The sequence below is a fragment of the Budorcas taxicolor genome, chromosome 7, assembly GCF_023091745.1.
Source record: "Budorcas taxicolor isolate Tak-1 chromosome 7, Takin1.1, whole genome shotgun sequence".
NCBI classification, from domain to species: domain Eukaryota; kingdom Metazoa; phylum Chordata; class Mammalia; order Artiodactyla; family Bovidae; genus Budorcas; species Budorcas taxicolor.
In genome coordinates this window covers 67,875,978-67,894,782 of record NC_068916.1, presented here as the reverse complement: position 1 = coordinate 67,894,782, position 18,805 = coordinate 67,875,978, and the positions used below count along the sequence as shown (strand labels likewise).

The window sequence follows — 18,805 nt, the reverse complement described above, 5'->3', positions numbered from 1 at the left end:
ATGGGCACTGATTGATCTGATGGATATGGACAGAATTTTTTTATGCCTGTTAAATAGCAGAACTGCCACCATGTAAGTGACTGTTGTATTGTTACATAGTCAGATTATGCTGGATTTAAAAAAGAAACAAATATACTAAATGATGAGATTGTTCTTACCTGCCAGACAGGTATGTGTAGCAGAAAGTAAAAGCTATATCTGGGCTTCCCTGGTGGCTCAGTGGTAAAGAATCCACCTGCCAATGTGGAAGACATGGATTTGACGTGGGAAGATCTGCTGGAGAAGGAAAAGGCAACCCACCCCAGTATTCTTGCCTGGGAAATCCCTTGGACAGAAGAGCCTGGCGGGTATAGTCCATGAGGTTGTAAAAGAGTTGGACTCGACTTAGTAACTAAACCACAGCAACAACCAACAAGCAACATAGAAGCAAGTTCACAATAGGCAGTAGCAAATTCGTGGGCTTTTTCCTGTCTTGACTTGAAGGTGTCACAGTGTCTCCCAAGTGTCCTGAAAACCACGTACCATGTATTCTGTCCCAGTACTAAATCAGTTTCCTGAACTCTACCTTAAGGAGAGAACTGAGCAGATATGTGAAGATGTATAAGAAAAGATGTTCATTGCTGCTATTTATAATCATGAAATGTTATAAACAACCGAAATGTTCAATAATGAGGTTAATTACTTAGTCAATTAAGCACACCTTTTTATGCCCATTAACAAGGTTGTCACTGCAGTGTATTTACTGACATGAGAAAATAGTATCAATTGTTAAGTGAAAAAACTAACTTTTACTATAGTGTAAGGACTTCTTTGATGGTCCAGTGGTTAAGACTCCACACTTTTTATATAGACGTCACAGGTTTGATCCCTGGTGGGGGTATTTAAATCCCACACGCTGTGTGATATGGCCAAATATATATATATATATATATATATATATATATATATATATATATATATATATATATAAATGAAATACTGTATATGCTGTAGTATATATTGAATATGGTCACTGTTTCTGTTAGTAGAAATATTGGAGAAATAAAATTCTAGAGGAGTATATTTAATGAAAAATGGTGATAGCGGCTTTTCTGGATGTTGGAATTATGATTGATTTTTGTTTTTCTTTCTTTATGCTGAGCCGAGATTCTAAAATGAACCTGAAAAGTTTATGTAACATATTTTTTAAAAAATGAAGCAAAGCCTGCTTCCTGTCATCCCATATTCCATCCAACCACTTTACTCCCAACAAGTAAGGTGATAACACAGCTTTTTCCTCCCAAGATACTAGCCATTCCCCCTTTAAGCAAGGATACCTCAGAGGCTAAGTCACCCTCCTCTGTATTCCTCACTTTGTTCATCAGGAACTACATAATGTACCTTTCCCAAGAACCTTATTTAATCTGCTAATGACAGAGAAACAGAGGTTCAAAGGGGTTAAATAGCTTGTCTAGGGTCACACAGCAACTAATAAAAGTTAAGCTGGAATTCTGGCTCCAGAGTTTAAACTCTAACACAGGAAGACACATCAGGCTTAATCTTTTTCTCTGGTCTTCCACTTTTTTTCTGTTAAGATACCTTCCCTGCAGAACATCTTTAGGATTAGGGTTAAGTTATATAAAGGGTCGAACATGATGCCTGGTGTATTTTGGGGTTTACCACAGGAGGTGATTCCTTATAAGCCACACCAGGAGGCTTAAATAAAACTGTATTTTTTCCAATTGTGTAGAATTTTAATTGTTAAGCAGCACCATGTATATGAGCAGCTACTTCAAGTCTACTTATAAAGAAATATATAGAATCTTGAATTCTAGGTTAAAAAAAAAAGAGTTCTCTAACAAAAGGCCAAATTCAATAACTGAGCACATTCATGTAATACCACCATATTAACTTATATGCAAGTGAAAACTGTCTTCTTTTCTAATATAATGAGGATTATATATGAAAATACCTTATTAAATTTAAAAAATATGTGCAATTTACATATAGTAAAGCAGACTCACTTGAAGCTTATAGTTTGAATTTTGTCAAATGTATGCACACCTGTAAATACACAATATATAACATTTCTACCATCTCCAAATACATTTTGAATTTTAAATTGTCTTAGAATTTCCCCATGTGGTTATAAATTCAGATCATTTGGTCTCACCCTTCATGATAACTAACCAAATATTAATAAAGATAGATGTGTCTGGGTACATTATTTTCAGAAATGTTTTCTATCCATAATTCTAACAAGATTTTTTTTTTTTAATCTGCTGATGTTTCATTACCCTGTGGTGCTGGCACATGATCCGTGGATGATCGCCAATAAGGGAATCTACATTGGAATCTCTGTTATTGTCTTGATATTACTGCTCATGGTGGTCGTATTCATGATTAGCAAAAGTAAGTCGCCTCAGGACTGTGCCTACGGGGGTATTCTTGAGATAAGCTGCCTGCAGTCCTACACCTCACATGATTTCCATTTCACACAAGTTCCTTGATTATTTCCTTGTTCCTTTTTAATCTTAAAACTATTTTCCCATAAAGAGAAACATTATATTTAAATTCTCCATAGGAGGAATTAAATATGGAAAGTTAGCACTGGTTGGGTAGAGTTGGGATTTGGAAGTCAATAAACCAGTATAATATATAAGATCTGTTCACTCCTCTTTTTCTCATTCTTTCCAGAACCAATTTCTGTCCTTAGAGGAAGTAAAATTGTTGAGGGTTTTACAGCACCCACTTAACAGAAGCAGCTCATCAGACTTTGGGAGAGTACATGATTTCAGAGCTAGGAGGAGAACAAAGGCCTTCGTAAGAGTCATCTGGCGCCTCCTGGTCTCCTTCCACCAGCTGTGTGTGTGTATAAAACCTGTCATCAATGGGAGAAAACAATCTCCCATTTTAATTACACTGAAATGTGATTGTATTAAAGTAAGCTAGGGCATATGGATGAATATACTAATCATAGTAAACACAAGATACTTTACACCAAGGGGCTTATTTGACTCCTAGAGATTCAAGAAAAGTTAACCTGGAGTTATCGGAGAATGGTCCAGATTGATTTGTTTCCCCTTCTTTTATAAAACATTCTTTCTGTTAACTTTTTTAGGCTCTGATGTCCATACAGATTTTGCTCATATTAAAGTAATAACAGAAATAATATGCTTGTTTGATTAAAAAAGAAATCTCATGAACTCTTTGGCTTACAAGCTTAATTTTCTCTTCATTTTCCCACAATTTAGGATCTGTTTGCCTGGGTAACAAAATGAGGCTACTATGGTAAGTTTGAAAGATTTTTTTGTCAATGCTGTTTGATGTTCTTATTCTGATAAAAATTTCTTTGTTCCTTTCCTCTTTTTCTTTTGAGCTCTCCATTTTATAATCTGGGATTCTGAAAAATCCAGTTTATTGAGCACCTCCACAGCTGTCCGACCTTCCAGTAATGATTTTAGCATCTCTATTTCCCTGAAATTGTGCCAGAATTGCTACAGAAAAGCACTTCTCACCTTACCTGTTAAAACAAGAGACTAAATTGCATTTTGTTTGATGGACCATTTGAATGAGTTGTTCAGTTTGTTATTTGACTTCATTCAGTGCTTTGTTTATTGAATTCTTATTATATTCTCTGAAGAGATGAACAAAACAGACAAAAACATATAAATGAATAAGCAGGGAACTTACAGAACTTCCAGAGAAATACCATGGGGAATATAGAGACAGACAATAGACTATGTGAGTGAGCCCAAGGGAGCAGAAGGCAGCTCTGCAAAGATCTGGAGGAGGACAGCTCCAGGCTGAAGATGCACAAAGGCAGTGGCCTCCAATCCCCCATAGTTTGCAGCCTTGCCCTTTGTTCCACACCCAGCCTGCTCTGCTCAATTACATTAACTGTGTGGCCTCATAGGCATTTGAATTTACAGTTGTGCAAATCTATCCCTCTGGCCAATGAAAAGTTAAATCCTCTCTGTATACATTCCTGTAGTCATTTTCCCAAACACCTGTAAAGGTGGGAACCCACTACCTACTTCCAAATCCAAATAGCCTGCTTCATCTGGTCCAGTTTAGGCTTTAAGCAAGGTCTTTCTTCGATAAAATCCATCCCTCTTAGGCTGCCATCCATTACACCTAGTTTTCCTTCTTTGGATGTTTGTACACAGCTTTCCTTATGTATGAGTTAATCACATGATCCAGTCCACAGAACATGCCTTGAATAGTCCCCAGAATATTGCAAGTGTTCCATAAATGCTGGCTTTTTATTGCAGGCATGCCCTTCACAGCAATAAACCTGTGAGACAGGCACTTGTAATATTCTCAGGTTACAAATTGGAAAACAAGTTTAGAGATGCTAAGTGACATCCAAGGTCACATCACACAGCAGGTAAAGGATTCCATCTTAGATCTTTTAAAGTCCAAAACCCAGACTTTTAGGAGTTTTTAACTATCTGCTTCCAAGAATGGAAGAAAAGAAATACTCCCTATGGACCGAAAAGTGTGAAAAATAGCATCCTGTTAGTTCATTTTTGTCCTTTCACTGTTAAAGTTTTTTTTAAGGTTCACTTTTTATCTCATAATTAGAAAAGCAAATATTTATTGCAGAAAATAATGTATAATATAGACAAGCAACACAAAACAAAACAGAAAGTTTCCTCATAATTTTATTTTTGGAGGAGCTATATCATATTGACTTATTTTGAGCTACCAACGCTTAAACTGTTTCCACAAATGTATAAGTAATTCATTTAAAGATCAGACTTTAATGAAAATTCAGTACATTGCATATTATTTCTGGGAAGGTGTAGGTAATAAAAATTGTGACTATCAGTTCAGTCACTCAGTCGTGTCTGACTCTTTGCGACCCCATGAATCGCAGCACGCCAGGCCTCCCTGTCCATCACCAACTCCAGGAGTTCACTCAGACTCAGGTCCATCTAGTCAGTGATGCCATCCAGCCATCTCATCCTCAGTCGTCCCCTTCTCCTCCTGCCCCCAATCCCTCCCAGCATCAGAGTCTTTTCCAATGAGTCAACTCTTCTCATGAAGTGGCCAAAGTACTGGAGTTTCAGCTTTAGCATCATTCCTTCCAAAGAAATCCCAGGGCTGATCTCCTTCAGAATGGACTGGCTGGATCGCCTTGCAGTCCAAGGGACTCTCAAGTCTTCTCCAAGACCACAGTTCCAAAGCATCAATTCTTCAGCGCTCAGCCTTCTTCACAGTCCAACTCTCACATTCATACATGACTACTGGAAAAACCATAGCCTTGACTAGACGGACCTTAGTTGGCAAAGTAATGTCTCTGCTTTTGAATATGCTATCTAGGTTGGTCATAACTTTTCTTCCAGGAAGTAAGCGTCTTTTAATTTCATGGCTACAGTCACCATCTGCAGTGATTTTGGAGCCCCCAAAAATAAAGTCTGACATTGTTTCCACTGTTTCCCCATCTATTTCCCATGAAGTGATGGGACCAGATGCCATGATCTTCGTTTTCTGAATGTTGAGCTTTAAGCCAACTTTTTCACTCTCCTCTTTCACTTTCATCAAGAGGCTTTTGAGTTCCTCTTCACTTTCTACCATAAGGGTGGTGTCATCTGCATATCTGAGGTTATTGATATTTCTCCTGGCAATCTTGATTCCAGCTTGTGTTTCTTCCAGTCCAGCGTTTCTCATGATGCACTCTGCATACAAGTTAAATAAGCAGGGTGACAATATACAGCCTTGACATACTCCATTTCCTATTTGGAACCAGTCTGTTGTTCCATGTCCAGTTCTAACTATTGCTTCCTGACCTGCATACAGATTTCTCAAGAGGCAGGTCAGGTAGTCTGGTATTCCTCTTTCAGAATTTTCCACAGTTTATTGTGATCCACACAGTCAAAGGCTTTGGCATAATCAATAAAGCAGAAATAGATGTTTTTCTAGAACTCTCTTGCTTTTTCCATGATCCAGTGGATGTTGGCCATTTGATCTCTGGTTCCTCTGCCTTTTCTAAAACCAGCTTGAACATCAGGAAGTTCACAGTTCACGTATTGCTGAAGCCTGGCTTGGAGAATTTTGAGCATTACTTTACTAGCCTGTGAGATGAGTGCAATTGTGCAGTAGTTTGAGCATTCTTTGGCATTGCCTTTCTTTGGGATTGGAATGAAAACTGATCTTTTCTAGTCCTGTGGCCACTGCTGAGTCTTCCAAATTTGCTGGCATATTGAGTGCAGCACTTTCACAGCATCATCTTTCAGGATTTGAAATAGCTCAACTGAAATTCCATCAGTTCCCCCAGCTTTGTTCGTAGTGATGCTTTCTAAGGCCCACTTCACTTCACATTCCAGGATTTCTTGCTCTAGATGTGACTATATACATCCTAAAAGATATCAAAACTCCACAAATGACCTTTTCATATACTTGATATATGAGTGTATGTTACAAAGTCAAGTAACCCATCATTTTCCAATTTTCCCCGTAAGATATGGTAAGATTTTTAACTCCATGATCCAGTACAGATTTATGTGGAACAATACTGTTTTATTATATCCAGTAGCTCTAATATTTTGTATACTTAGATATATATTCACCTTAAGTACAAAATATAGACGACTAAATAGATTTAATTTAACCCTCACTAAATAGTTTCAGTCCGCAGTTGGAAAAACACCAGCCAAACCAGTTCTTGACCATCTTTGAGAATGTGCATCCTAGTTTAATACTTTAATTTGAGGCCTGATACTAGTCTTCTTAGATATGAGTCTCTTGACAGATACCAATTTCAGGGTTTTTGTTGTTTTTTTTTTATTTTAATGACTGCTGAGGTTTTCCACCTCATTATTAAGACTTTCCTGCAACTTCATATTCACAACTCTGAAAGCTTCTTTCTTTCCATAGGCTGTGGAATTGGCATCTGGGAAATGCAAATACCTAGTGTTGCTGAACATAAACAACTGTGCAGCTCATACTTGAGAAGTGATGCTTTTCTCTCACTTGTGTTATTCTTTCTGCAGTATGATTCCACTGAAAGATTCTCACATTGGAGCTTTGAAAAACGCAGCCATGAAGCCTGTCCGAGCAGAAGACAACATCTACGTTATGGATGACGTTCTCTAAGTCACGGGTTGAGATCTGGTGGCCTTCTAAGGTGTTATGTCCTTCACTGTAGAAGACAGTGACCAGATATCACCATGTCAGAGTCCTTTCAAGCAGCAGGACAGTTTTTTGGTCAGTTTCCCATGGCATTCCAAGGAATCAGGAATGTTGGGTAGAGTGAGTCTAGCTCATCTGTGCACAGTCAGCCTCTGTCACACAGTCCTAATTTTCTATACTAAAAGTGGCTCAATCTTTCTGGTCATTGGAGAGCCCTCTCCAAAACATGAAATGTACTCTTTAGAATTGTACATTCTCTTTAGACCCTATGAATCCTGTTATCCCATCATTGAGAAGACATATAACACACTTCTACCTTGGTTAACAAACTGTCAAGAAATGAATACAACTTAAAATCAGCAAACCCAACTTGGGACTAAAGGACTTCACATGAAAACATCTCATGATTCTTTTTTCTGTTTAAGTGACTCCAAATGTTAGATTCCTAAGGACCTCAGGGGTTTCAAATCATGGGAGTGTACTGGTTTTTATTTACCCATTGGGAAAATAAAAGTGAGTATGATTTTGCCATTATAGGTAGATCTGGTTTCTCAGGGCTCTGGAAATAGAAGGCATTAAGTGCTTTCCCTGGGGCCAGAATGGTATTTTAGCAGTTAGAAGAAGGTAGGGAAGTGAGTGGTCTCTGAGATGCCAGGGGAAGCAAATCCATTGCCATGTGATTTACGCTGTTTCTTCTGCGTTGGTGCTGCAGTTCTAGGTGTTTATGTAGACAACTGGCGGGCTCTGATGGAATCTTTAGAATGTGGCAGGGCGGAAATAAATATAGGGAAAAAAGAGAGGGGCAGAGTAGCAAAAGAAGCTTTCTGCCTTAGAAAAGCAAGTGTGCAAATATAGTAGTGTTGTTTGAGAGTGTTAACCAGTTTCCACCAAAAGGCTAAATTGTCCTCAGACCACTTTTATTCTTAAAATTCTTTTGAAAGGATAAGGGGTCTTTTCTGTATTGAATCAATTCCCATGTTGTATCTTTTTCACATCTCAATTAAATTTTTGTTTTTTCCAGAAAAGTTAGCCGAAGACTAAAAGTAAGGATGTTTTAGTCACTGTGAAGCATTTCTACATGAACAGTTAAGAAGGCTGGAAAAGAACTTCACTTTGAATAAACCCTGACATAACTCATGCTTGAGTTATTTAGGGGGTGTTCAGAGTTACTGAGACCAAAGTGGTCCATGAGGGCTGGATGGTTGTTTTTGAAGGCAATAGCTTTCACACTTCTGTGGAATTCTCAGAAATTAATATGACTCTGAATAAACATTGTATGGGCAAAGAAGATTGATAAACATTGTATACTAGTTTTCACAAATGGAACAGGACTGATATAGTTTTAAAAAATTATGTTCCAATTATGATGTTTGTTTCTTTAATTCAAGAGAATGTGCATAACCATAGAGATTTGAAATTAATGGCCCAAATTGTAGCTTGTCAGGAAAGGCCTAGCAACACTTGGGTGACATCCCTCTGCAGCCAGGGCCCCATTAGATGCTCAATATCACTCAGCCCTTGCCTTATCTACAGCCTCATGTTTGTACCTGCTTTGTGTCTTGTGGACCTTTGAATTTATGATTCATGCTCTATTCTCTCTTTCCTTCCTGGAGTTTTATGATGGCACTTTACAGGTTTGGAAATCATCTTACTGTTGTTTAATCCAGCATTTCCAAAATTTGTTTGAAACCCCTGAGCACAGTGACTACTGGCATACCCAGTAGCATTCTGTGAAACAAGACCTGGGCATGGGAGAAAGCAGGTGGTACTCAGAATTAGAGACAGAACTTGAATTCTAATCCTAACTCACACCAGTAATATTTGGATGACATTACGGTAAATCCTTCCTTATGCCTAAAATTTTAATATATTTTTAAATGAAGTGTAGTTAATTTACAATATTGTGCTGATTTTTTTTTTACACATATTAGAATTATTTCCACACGCACATTGGTGTTCAGTGGTAATTCCAGCGACATTTCTTTTGGGGAGAAAGATAAAAGTGAAAAACACTATAGAAATGCAAGGTTTTGTGAAGTCTGTAGTGAAAAGAAGGAGATCTACCATCAGTTTTCAGTAAATAATTTCAATAGTGTTGCAAATCTCTTGGTATATGGTCCCTTTTTATTATTTTTTGAATTACATTTCTGTTTTGGAAAAGTCTATACTGGGTAATTTGGCTATTATTTTATATTGTAGAAAAATTTGTTTATAACTAAGGGGAAGAATGATTTATAAGGAGGGAAGGGGAGATATTTAGCTAATTCTAAATTATTTTCTCTATATATACCAATCATATTAAAAATATTGACTTGCTTTTGATCTTTTGAGATGATGAGCTTCATTCTATACAGTTGATCTTGGGGCATTAGGAGACTGGTGTATTATAATTAAAATCATATATTTGAACTTAGAAAATTTTGTGCATCTTTAAAAAGTAGATGAACCAAGCTTTCACTAATGGCTATGAAGATAATTTTATGAGTACATGAAAGTGTGAGAGACTCCTCATCACAACTTTCATTCATATGTACACTCATTAATTAAATACACTTTTGTTTCATTTTGGAAACTGACTTGTTTTCTTATTTTCATCATTTACTTGAGGCCAGGCATCTTCAACGTCTTGTGAAGCTCTGGGCTTCATAGGACAAGGGCAAGTGGGACCATAGTTGAGAGTCAAGGTGCCTGAAACTCCTCTAGGTGCTGGGGATGGAGCAGGGAACAACCCTGAACTCCAGTTCTGAGAAACTCCATTCAGTAGGAAGGAAACCATGGCACCATCAGTTCCGGTACTGATGATGCTAAGGAAAAAACAAGTACACTGACCGAGCGGGACTCTTCAAACATGGCATTTGGGGCCAGCTAACCATTTGTGGGGGATTGCCAAGTGGTGCTAGAGGTGAAAAATCTGCCTGCCAATGCAGGAGATTCAAGAGACATTGGATTCAATCCCTGGGTTGGGAAGATCCCCTGGAGTAGGTAATGGCAACCCATTACAGTATTCTTGCCTGGAAAATTCTGTGGACAGATGAGCCTGGCGAGCCACAGTCCATGGGGCCACAGAGAGTCAGGCACAGCTGAGCGACTCAGCACACACGCACACACACACACACACACACACACACACACACACTCACACACACACACACACACACACAAGCCCCATTGTAGGAGGGCTGTGCTGCGCATATAGGACCATTTATTAGCATTCCCGACCTTACCCACTAGGGGGCACTTGTGTCACCACAGGTGGTGACAACTGCAAATGTCTGCGGACCTTCCCAGTGTCCCCTGTGAGGCAGTGTCACCCTTGGTTAAAAAATGCTGGATAGAGGATGCCTGGAGAGTGTGGGGCTGTGGGGAACTGGTGTAGCTTTAGCTGGGTTGGTCGGGAGCTGCCTCTCAGAAATTAGGGACTTTGAGGGAAACCAAGGAATGTGTAGGTGGCCGCTGAGGGAAGAAGTCCAGCAAGTGCAAAGGTGCTGAGGTAGGAAGAGCTTGTATACTCAGAGGGAGAAAGTAAGGTGTGTTCTAGGGTGGCTGAGGCAGAGTGAATGAGGAAGATAGAAAAAAAATGAAGCTGGAGAATCGTGTGCCGTTTCAGGCGCTGATGCAAAGGGCTGTATGAATGTATCTGTTTGAGGAGAATCCCATTCTTGGAAACCAAAGCCTTTTGCTATCAAGAGTTAAACCTGCAGATTACATTTTAACATTTATTAACCTGCTTGGTGATACTGTTCTAAGTTCAGATATAAAAATCCAGTTTGCTTGGGGTGACAGGAGAAGGTACCTAGGGTAAAGAAGGGGGTGGATCCTGGCAGCGAGGGGCTTTTCAAAGCGCTGTGTGAAGGCACCCAGGCCTAGGAAGGAGGCTCCTGAAAGAAGAGGGCCAAAGTTTGAATCACATGGGCCTGAAAGCAGCTGAACTCATTCTTTCTAGACTTATAGCTTGGAATCCGTGGAATGGAGCCGTTGCTGCCTTCAGCTAGTCCGTGATGGATTTTTAAAATAGTTATGTGTTCTAATGTGTGTTTTTAGAAAACAATGCATCAAAACTATAATTTAGTGGACATTTTTTAGGATGACTAAAAATTTAAAGTTGACCTAAAACTACTTGAGTGAACAATGGCGAAAGGACAATGTGAGTATGGCAAAGGTTATGCAAATGTCTGAAGCCAGAGAGGCAATGAGTTAGATGAGGTGGGCCTACCTCCTGGGCCATGAACCAGCCGGGTCCAAGACCTCTTAGGAACAGGGCCACAGCGCAGGAGATGAGAGAGAGAAACTTCATCTGCTACTCCCCATTACTCCCCATAGATCGCATTACAGTGTGAACCATCCTTCCCACCCTATCCCTGAAAAATTTGTCTTCCAGGAAACAGGACCCTGGTGCCAAAAAGATTGGGGATTGCTAAGTTAGATCAACCGGGAACTGAGTAGAATACAGATTCCCAGGCTCTGCTCCTAGAGATTCTGATTCAGTAAGAAAGGAATTTATTTCGTTTGTTTAAATTACAGAAGGTGACTTTAGAAGTGAAAATTTGATGGCAAAGGGTCTGAAAGAAAAGCTTTCTTTAGCAATGCATCTCCAGGAGATTCATTTCCCCCTTTTCCTCTTCTTTTCCCAAACTAGAAAATTCTTAACATGCATGGGCCCTGTTGAATAGAGCTTCAGTAGTAGAGTGGGTGTGTAGGGCTGATGACAGGGAAGGAGCCAGTTCAGTAACCAACCACAATGACAGCAATAAAAATAATTACCTTCCTTTCGCAAAGAGTCTTCTCAAATTGTCCTTGTGCAGTTGTATGTGGTAAACTTATTCCTCTTGAATTCCCACAAAGAATAACTCTTTTCAAAGCCTCTTTGCTAGAAAAGCCAATAGAACTGGAAAGTCAGTGGAGGAGATTGATTTATACTTAAAATTATTTTTTCATTTCCACTCTTTCATTTTCTAAAAGGAATATTTTCAGAGCCCTTAGGTAGAAGGAAATTTAGTTATCATTTAGTACAGTCTCGTCATTTTATGGATGAGAAAGTAGGTGGAGAATATATTGTGTAGGTTTCACTCTAATCTTCGTTTTCGTTTTTGCTCTAGAGTTTAGATTGTTCCTTCTTGTATTATATAACTCTTTTTAAAAGGGTTGTTGCCTTAGTAACTCTGACTCACAATGACTCTCCTGGGGTTTTTCTAACAGAAACGTATCTTCTTTCTTTAAAAGATGAGGTTCAAACCCATCAGGATTATTTCTATTTGAGAAATGAACTGTTCAACTCCCCTCACTTAATCAACTGCATTTTCCTGTAATTTTCATCTTTTTTATAGAGGAAGAAATAGCCCTATTTTTACATAATCAAATTTTTCACTTGTGTTCCTTTCTCCATTTTGCTTCATAAATTTTAAAACATTAATTTATGTTAATTGAGTACAAAATAGAAAGTACCAAGGATTCCCTGGCAATCAAGTGGTTAGAATTCAGTGCCTTCATCATGCTGGCTGGGATTCAATTCATGGTTGGGAAAAGATGACCCTTCAAGACAATCAGCAAGGCCAAAAAAAAAAAAAAAAAAAGCTAAGATGTGAACAGCAATTGCTAGCAATAATTGTCTAGAAAATATAAGGTAGAAGTTACAATAGCTATAGGAAGGTAGTGCTAGAGGTAAAGAATCCACCTGCCAGTGCAGGAGACTCCAGAAACATGGGTTCAATCCCTGAGTCAGAAAATGGCAACACACTCCAGTATCACTGCCTGGAGAATTCCATGGAGAGAGGAGCCTGGTAGGCTACAGTCTGTGGGGCTGCAAGAGTCAGACACAAATAAGAGTCTGAGCACAGAGGAAGTATAAGGTAGTAATTAACCTAATAAAGGTTAAAATTACTCTCTTAGCAACTTTCAGATATATGATATAATATTGTGAACCTTTGTCACCACGTTGTACATTATATCCTCAGAACTGATTTATCTTACACCTGAAGTTTGGATCATCTGACTGCCTTGACCCATTTCGCACCCCCATCTTAACAGGATCTTTTAAAGTACTCAACAATTGAATCTAGAATTTTCATGAAAGCTTAAAGTATGCTAAGTCGCTTCAGTCGTGTCCAATTCTGTTCGACCGCATAGACGGCAGCCCACCAGGCTCCGCCGTCCCTGGGATTCTCCAGGCAAGAATACTGGAGTGGGTTGCCATTTCCTTCTCCAGTGCATGAAAGTGAAAAGTGAAAATGAAGTCGTTCAGTCATGCCCGACTCTTAGTGACCCCATGGAGTGCAGCCTACCAGGCTCCTTCGTCCATGGGATTTTCCAGGCAAGAGTACTGGAGTGGCTTGCATTGCCTTCTCTAGTTTTAAACTTTTTTAAAGAAGACCAAAGTAAGTTGGAGAGTTTAGAGTTACCCTTCGTTATATTAAGTCCTGACACAAAGCTGTTATAATAAAGAATATATGAGAAAAACAAAGATGAAGCCCCAGTGATTCAGAGTAAAGAGCATAGAACACACACACATTTACTTACCTGTCTAGTAATCTATAAATATATGATAAATTTTTGTCACCAATCATTGAAGAAATAATAGGCTTATATCAGAAATTAGTGATAAACATTGCTTATTATATAAAAAAAATGTTGAATCTCTACATCATACCATATATATGGTAAACTGGACTGGAATTAAAGAACAATATCAAAAGCAAAACTATAAACTTAATAAAAAAAGTATGGGGAAATACTACAGTAAGTTTGGAGTAGGAAAAAATACTCTTAAATAAGACCTTCAAGGCAGAAGGCATGAGGATAAAGGTGTATTTTAACACATCATTACTGAGGATTTCAGTTCATTGGGAAGAGCTGGCAGAGGGATGACAGAGCAGAAGGAATTACTTGTAATGTTCAGAGTTGACATTGCTGGTGTTGCTTAGTTGCTTCTGTCATGTCCAACTCTGTGTGACCCTACTGACTGCAGCTTGCCGGGTTCCTCTATCCCCGTGGTTCTCTAGGGAAGTGTACTAGATTAGGTCGCCATGACCTCCTCCTCCAGGGAATCTTCCCAAGGGATTGAACCTGGGTCTCCTGCACTGCAGGCAGATTCTTTACCTCTGAGTCATCAGAGAAGCCCAGATTTAACATTATACATACCTATATTAGAAAAATGGGCCTAGAGGAGAGAAGTCAATTCACTGAAGGGGAAATGCAAGCAGTTACCAGTAAGTGAGGAGATTATTAACGTCACTAGTAGTCAAAGAATTCCAAAGGGAACGCTGTAGCACATTTCATCTATTTGCATAGATTTGCAAAAATGCTAGAGGGATCATATTGTTAGCAAGGCTGTGGGGAAACAGAACTCTCATGCTCAACTGGTAGGAGTAAAACTGTGTGGTTGTTCTGCAGAGAAATGTGTCAATATGCATTGAAATTAATTGCTTGACTAGCCTATAATTAAACAATCCCTTTTCTGGATATCAGTCCCTATGAAACTATTTCTCAAGTCCATGTCAGGGCATGTATGAAGTTTTCCATTCAAACATTTTTTTGTGTTAGCAGAGAGTTGGAGGCAAACTAAATGTTCATTCTTAAGAGAACAGATGACTATGTAGGGGGTATGCCTACAATTGTATATCATACAGCAGTTAGAAACGCTAAGATAACTGTATATATGGTAATCTAGCTATAGCTCTGGAGCAGGCAATGGCACCCCACTCCAGTACTCTTGCCTGGAAAATCTCATGGATAGAGGAGTGTGGTAGGCTGCAGTCCACGGGGTCGCAAAGAGTTGGACATGATTGAAGTGACTTAGCAGCAGCAGCAGCTATAGCTCAAGAACATCTGGTTGAGTAACAAGGAAGCAGAGTGAGATCTATATATATCAAAATATTTTATGAATTTGAAAAATTGTATACAAAGCAATACTATGTATTTTTCAAGGAAAGTTACATATTCAGTGACATTTCAGTTCAGTTCAGTCGCTCAGTCGTGTCCGACTCTTTGCGACCCCATGAATCACAGCACACCAGGCCTCCCTGTCCATCACCAACTTCTGGATTTCATTCAAACTCACGTCCACCGAGTCAGTGATGCCATCCAGCCATCTCATCCTCTGTCGTCCCCTTCTCCTCCTGCCCCCAATCCCTCCCAGCATCAGAGTCTTTTCCAATGAGTCAACTCTTTGCATGAGGTGGCCGAAGTACTGGAGTTTCAGCTTTAGCATCATTCCTTCCAAAGAAATCCCAGGATAGATCTCCTTTAGGATTGACTGGTTGGATCTCCTTGCAGTCCAAGGGACTCTCAAGAGTCTTCTCCAACACCACAGTTCAAAAGCATCAATTCTTCGGTGCTCAGCTTTCTTCACAGTCCAACTCTCACATCCATACATGACTACTGGAAAAAGTATAGCCTTGACTAGATGGACCTTTGCTGGCAAAGTAATGTCTCTGCTTTTCAATATGCTGTCTAGGTTGGTCATAACTTTCCTTCCAAGGTATAAGCGTCTTTTAATTTCATGGCTGCAATCACCATCTGCAGTGATTTTGGAGCCCTCCAAAATAGTCTGACCGTGTTTCCACTGTTTCCTCATCTGTTTGCCATGAAGTGATGGGACCAGATGCCATGATCTTAGTTTTCTGAATGTTGAGCTTTAAGCCAACTTTTTTACTCTCCTCTTTCACTTTCATCAAGAGGCTTTTTAGTTCCTCTTTGCTTTCTGCCATAAGGGCAGTGTCATCCGCATATCTGAGGTTATTGATATTTCTCCCGGCAATCTTGATTCCAGCTTGTGCTTCTTCCAGCCCAGTGTTTCTCATGATGTACTCTGCATATAAGTTAAATAAGCAGGGTGACAATATACAGCCTTGACATACTCCATTTCCTATTTGGAACCAGTCTGTTGTTCCATGTCCTGTTCTAACTGTTGCTTCCTAACCTGCATACAGATTTCTCAAGAGGCAGGTCAGGTGGTCTGGTACTCCCATCTCTTTTAGAATTTTCCACAGTTTATTGTGATCCACACAGTCAAAGGCTTTGGCATAGTCAATAAAGCAGAAATAGATGTTTTTCTGAAACTCTCTTGCTTTTCGACAATCCAGCAGATGTTGGCCATTTGATCTCTGGTTCCTCTCCCTTTTCTAAAACCAGCTTGAACATCTGGAAGTTCATGGTTCACGTACTGCTAAAGCCAGGCTTGGAGAATTTTGAGCATTACTTTGCTAGCATGTGAGATGAGTGCAACTGTGCGGTAGTTTGAGCATTCTTTGGCATTGCCTTTCTTTGGAATTGGAATGAAAACGGACCTTTTCCAGTCCTGTGGCCACTGCTGAGTTTTCCAAATTTGCTGGCATATTGAGTGCAGCACTTTCACAGCATCATCTTTCAGGATTTGAAATAGCTCAACTGGAATGCCATCACCTCCACTAGCTTTGTTCGTAGTTATGCTTTCTAAGGCCCACTTGACTTCACATTCCAGGATGTCTGGCTCTAGGTGAGTGATCACACCATCATGATTATCTGGGTCATTAACATGATATATTAAAGAAACATTCAGTTAAGTGTGGAGATATAAAGGAAAATCTGAAAAGGCTTAAGGTAATATTGTGCCTTAAACTGCAAAATGAACTTGACTCTGCACCTGTGAAAAAATACACACATTCACACACAGAAAGAACTTTTGTTCATTTAACAAATACTCATTGAGCACTTGCATGAAGACAAAAGAAAAAAATCACCAAAACCTCACCACACCACATAGAAAGAACCATTTTTGACATTTTGTATACGTATGCTGTTTTCTCTACCTCCTTCTCATATTTCTGAATCTTTGACTAACAAAATGTTACTTTTCTGCCAAAACAGATTTTCCCTTTTGAATAATACCATTCCTAGGGCTATAAAACTGGCTTTTTCCCATCCTAAAAATGACCCATTCTCTTCATCATCATCATTTGCCTTGTATTTCTTGTGTCAAGTCACCATCTTCAAATAATTTACTTTCACAGTCACCTCTAAACTTACAATGGTCATAATTTCTTCCAAGCTTCCATTTATTTTCTCAGAGGTCACCATCGGTTACTTAATTTTAATCAACTGTTGTTTTCTTTGTTTAAAAAATCAGCATTTATTGTGTGTATACCTTGATATGTAGCATGATGCCAAGATCTAGGTGCTGAGAATACCAGAAGATTTTAGTACAGTCCTTGTGTTCTGGGAGATCACACTCTGGTTGGAAAGTAGGTGTGGAAATGGAAAATCTTATGTGATGTTCTAATTACAGAGATCAGATATGACCAGATTGCTCCTGGAGCTCACGTGGGAACTTTGGGAGCAGGAGAACATTTTGGAGAAGATTCAGTCTTAGTGTTGAAGGGTGAACTGGCTAAATAACGTTAAGGAATTGTAAACAAGCAGCTCTCAAACACAGCTGCACATTTGGCTTTAAAAGTGCTAATGCCTAGGCTCTACCCCAGACCAATGAAATCACAATGTCTGGGGTAGAAGCTGGGCATGTATTTGAGGTTCCTCTTGTGACATGAAGGTGCAGCCAGATCTGAGTACCACAGATCTAGGCTGATAGAGGAACACGAGCAAGGCTAAAGGGCACAGAGTGGTACGACATGTGGACGGTAAGTGTCAGAGCCTCTAATCCTGGACGGTCTTACTTCAGAGAATGTTTTAACCCCTCCTATTGCTGCTCCCACATGACTGCAGTGATGTTAGGACAGGTGACATCATGCTGCGGCGAAACAGTTTAGTGGTTTAGAATAATACAGTTGTGTTTGTTTTTCTGTTTGCTTCCACAGAGGGTCATAGAGGAGGGGTTCCTGCTTAACCTCATTCTTGTCCTGGGACCCAAGCTTGTGACGCTTTCACAGTTTCTAACCAGTTTCTCTGTCAGGGGAGGGAGAATAGTGAGTTGTACGCCAGTTTTTACAGACTTTTATTATCTATTGGGAATACTGGGGTAGCTGCAAGGGGTGCACACGCGTGGTCTCTTGTCTTGGAGGAGTGCTCTACTAAACAAAGTGTTATTTGTTGCTCAACTAACATCCTTTTTTCTCCTATTAGAACTCTAATACTTATTCAGGAAGCTAGCATATTCCATCCCTTGAGCAGAGACCCTAAGTTCCTACCCCAGTTTCAGGGGATGCCCCTGCTTGGTCTAAACCTGTCATAGATAGCTCATAGGTTGGATTAGAGAATGGACTGGTAAACTTGACAGAGGAAATCTGTTTAGAAGGTCTTCCCTTCCCCAATGAAAGTCACAAAACAATGATGTGAAACTGTTCTGACCCTCCTTTCCCCTTCCAAACGATGAACTTGATGTCCAGAAGTACCTCAGCCCTGTTGTAACAATGTGGTAGCAAATCAATAGGGTGGAACATAAGGAAAAGAGCCTGGAGCCTTGGTATTTTTTAACCTATAGGTTGCCTGTATCCAGATCTCTTGTTGTGAGAGGAAAACCCTCTGTGTGTTTAGGCTTCTGGGAATTGGATTCTCTGTTGCTCACATTTGAATGGATCCGTAAGTGGCTTGACTGACTATTTTGGTGACAAACATAAGTAATTCATATTCGTGTAGAGTTCTCGGTCATTGCTGGTTCACCTCAACCACTTCTGAAGAACTATACCCCATTCATAGCCCTCATTGCTCAAACTACAGATGGAACGATTGTATTCTACCCAGTAGGGTCTTTCTTCTCATGGTC

The 18,805-nt window shown here is 39.5% G+C and overlaps 1 protein-coding gene across 1 annotated transcript in view; it reads left to right on the top strand.

The window, feature by feature from the left end:
• The window catches only part of LOC128051717 (hepatitis A virus cellular receptor 1-like), a 28,940-nt gene extending 21,860 nt beyond the window's left edge, over positions 1–7,080 (top strand). Inside the window, exons 7-9 of the mRNA XM_052644355.1 lie at positions 2,319–2,391; positions 3,234–3,270; positions 6,978–7,080. Of these exons, the coding sequence (XP_052500315.1) occupies positions 2,319–2,391; positions 3,234–3,270; positions 6,978–7,080 (213 nt within the window). The remainder of the gene's footprint in view (positions 1–2,318; positions 2,392–3,233; positions 3,271–6,977) is intronic.
• The last annotated feature ends 11,725 nt before the right edge of the window (positions 7,081–18,805 follow it).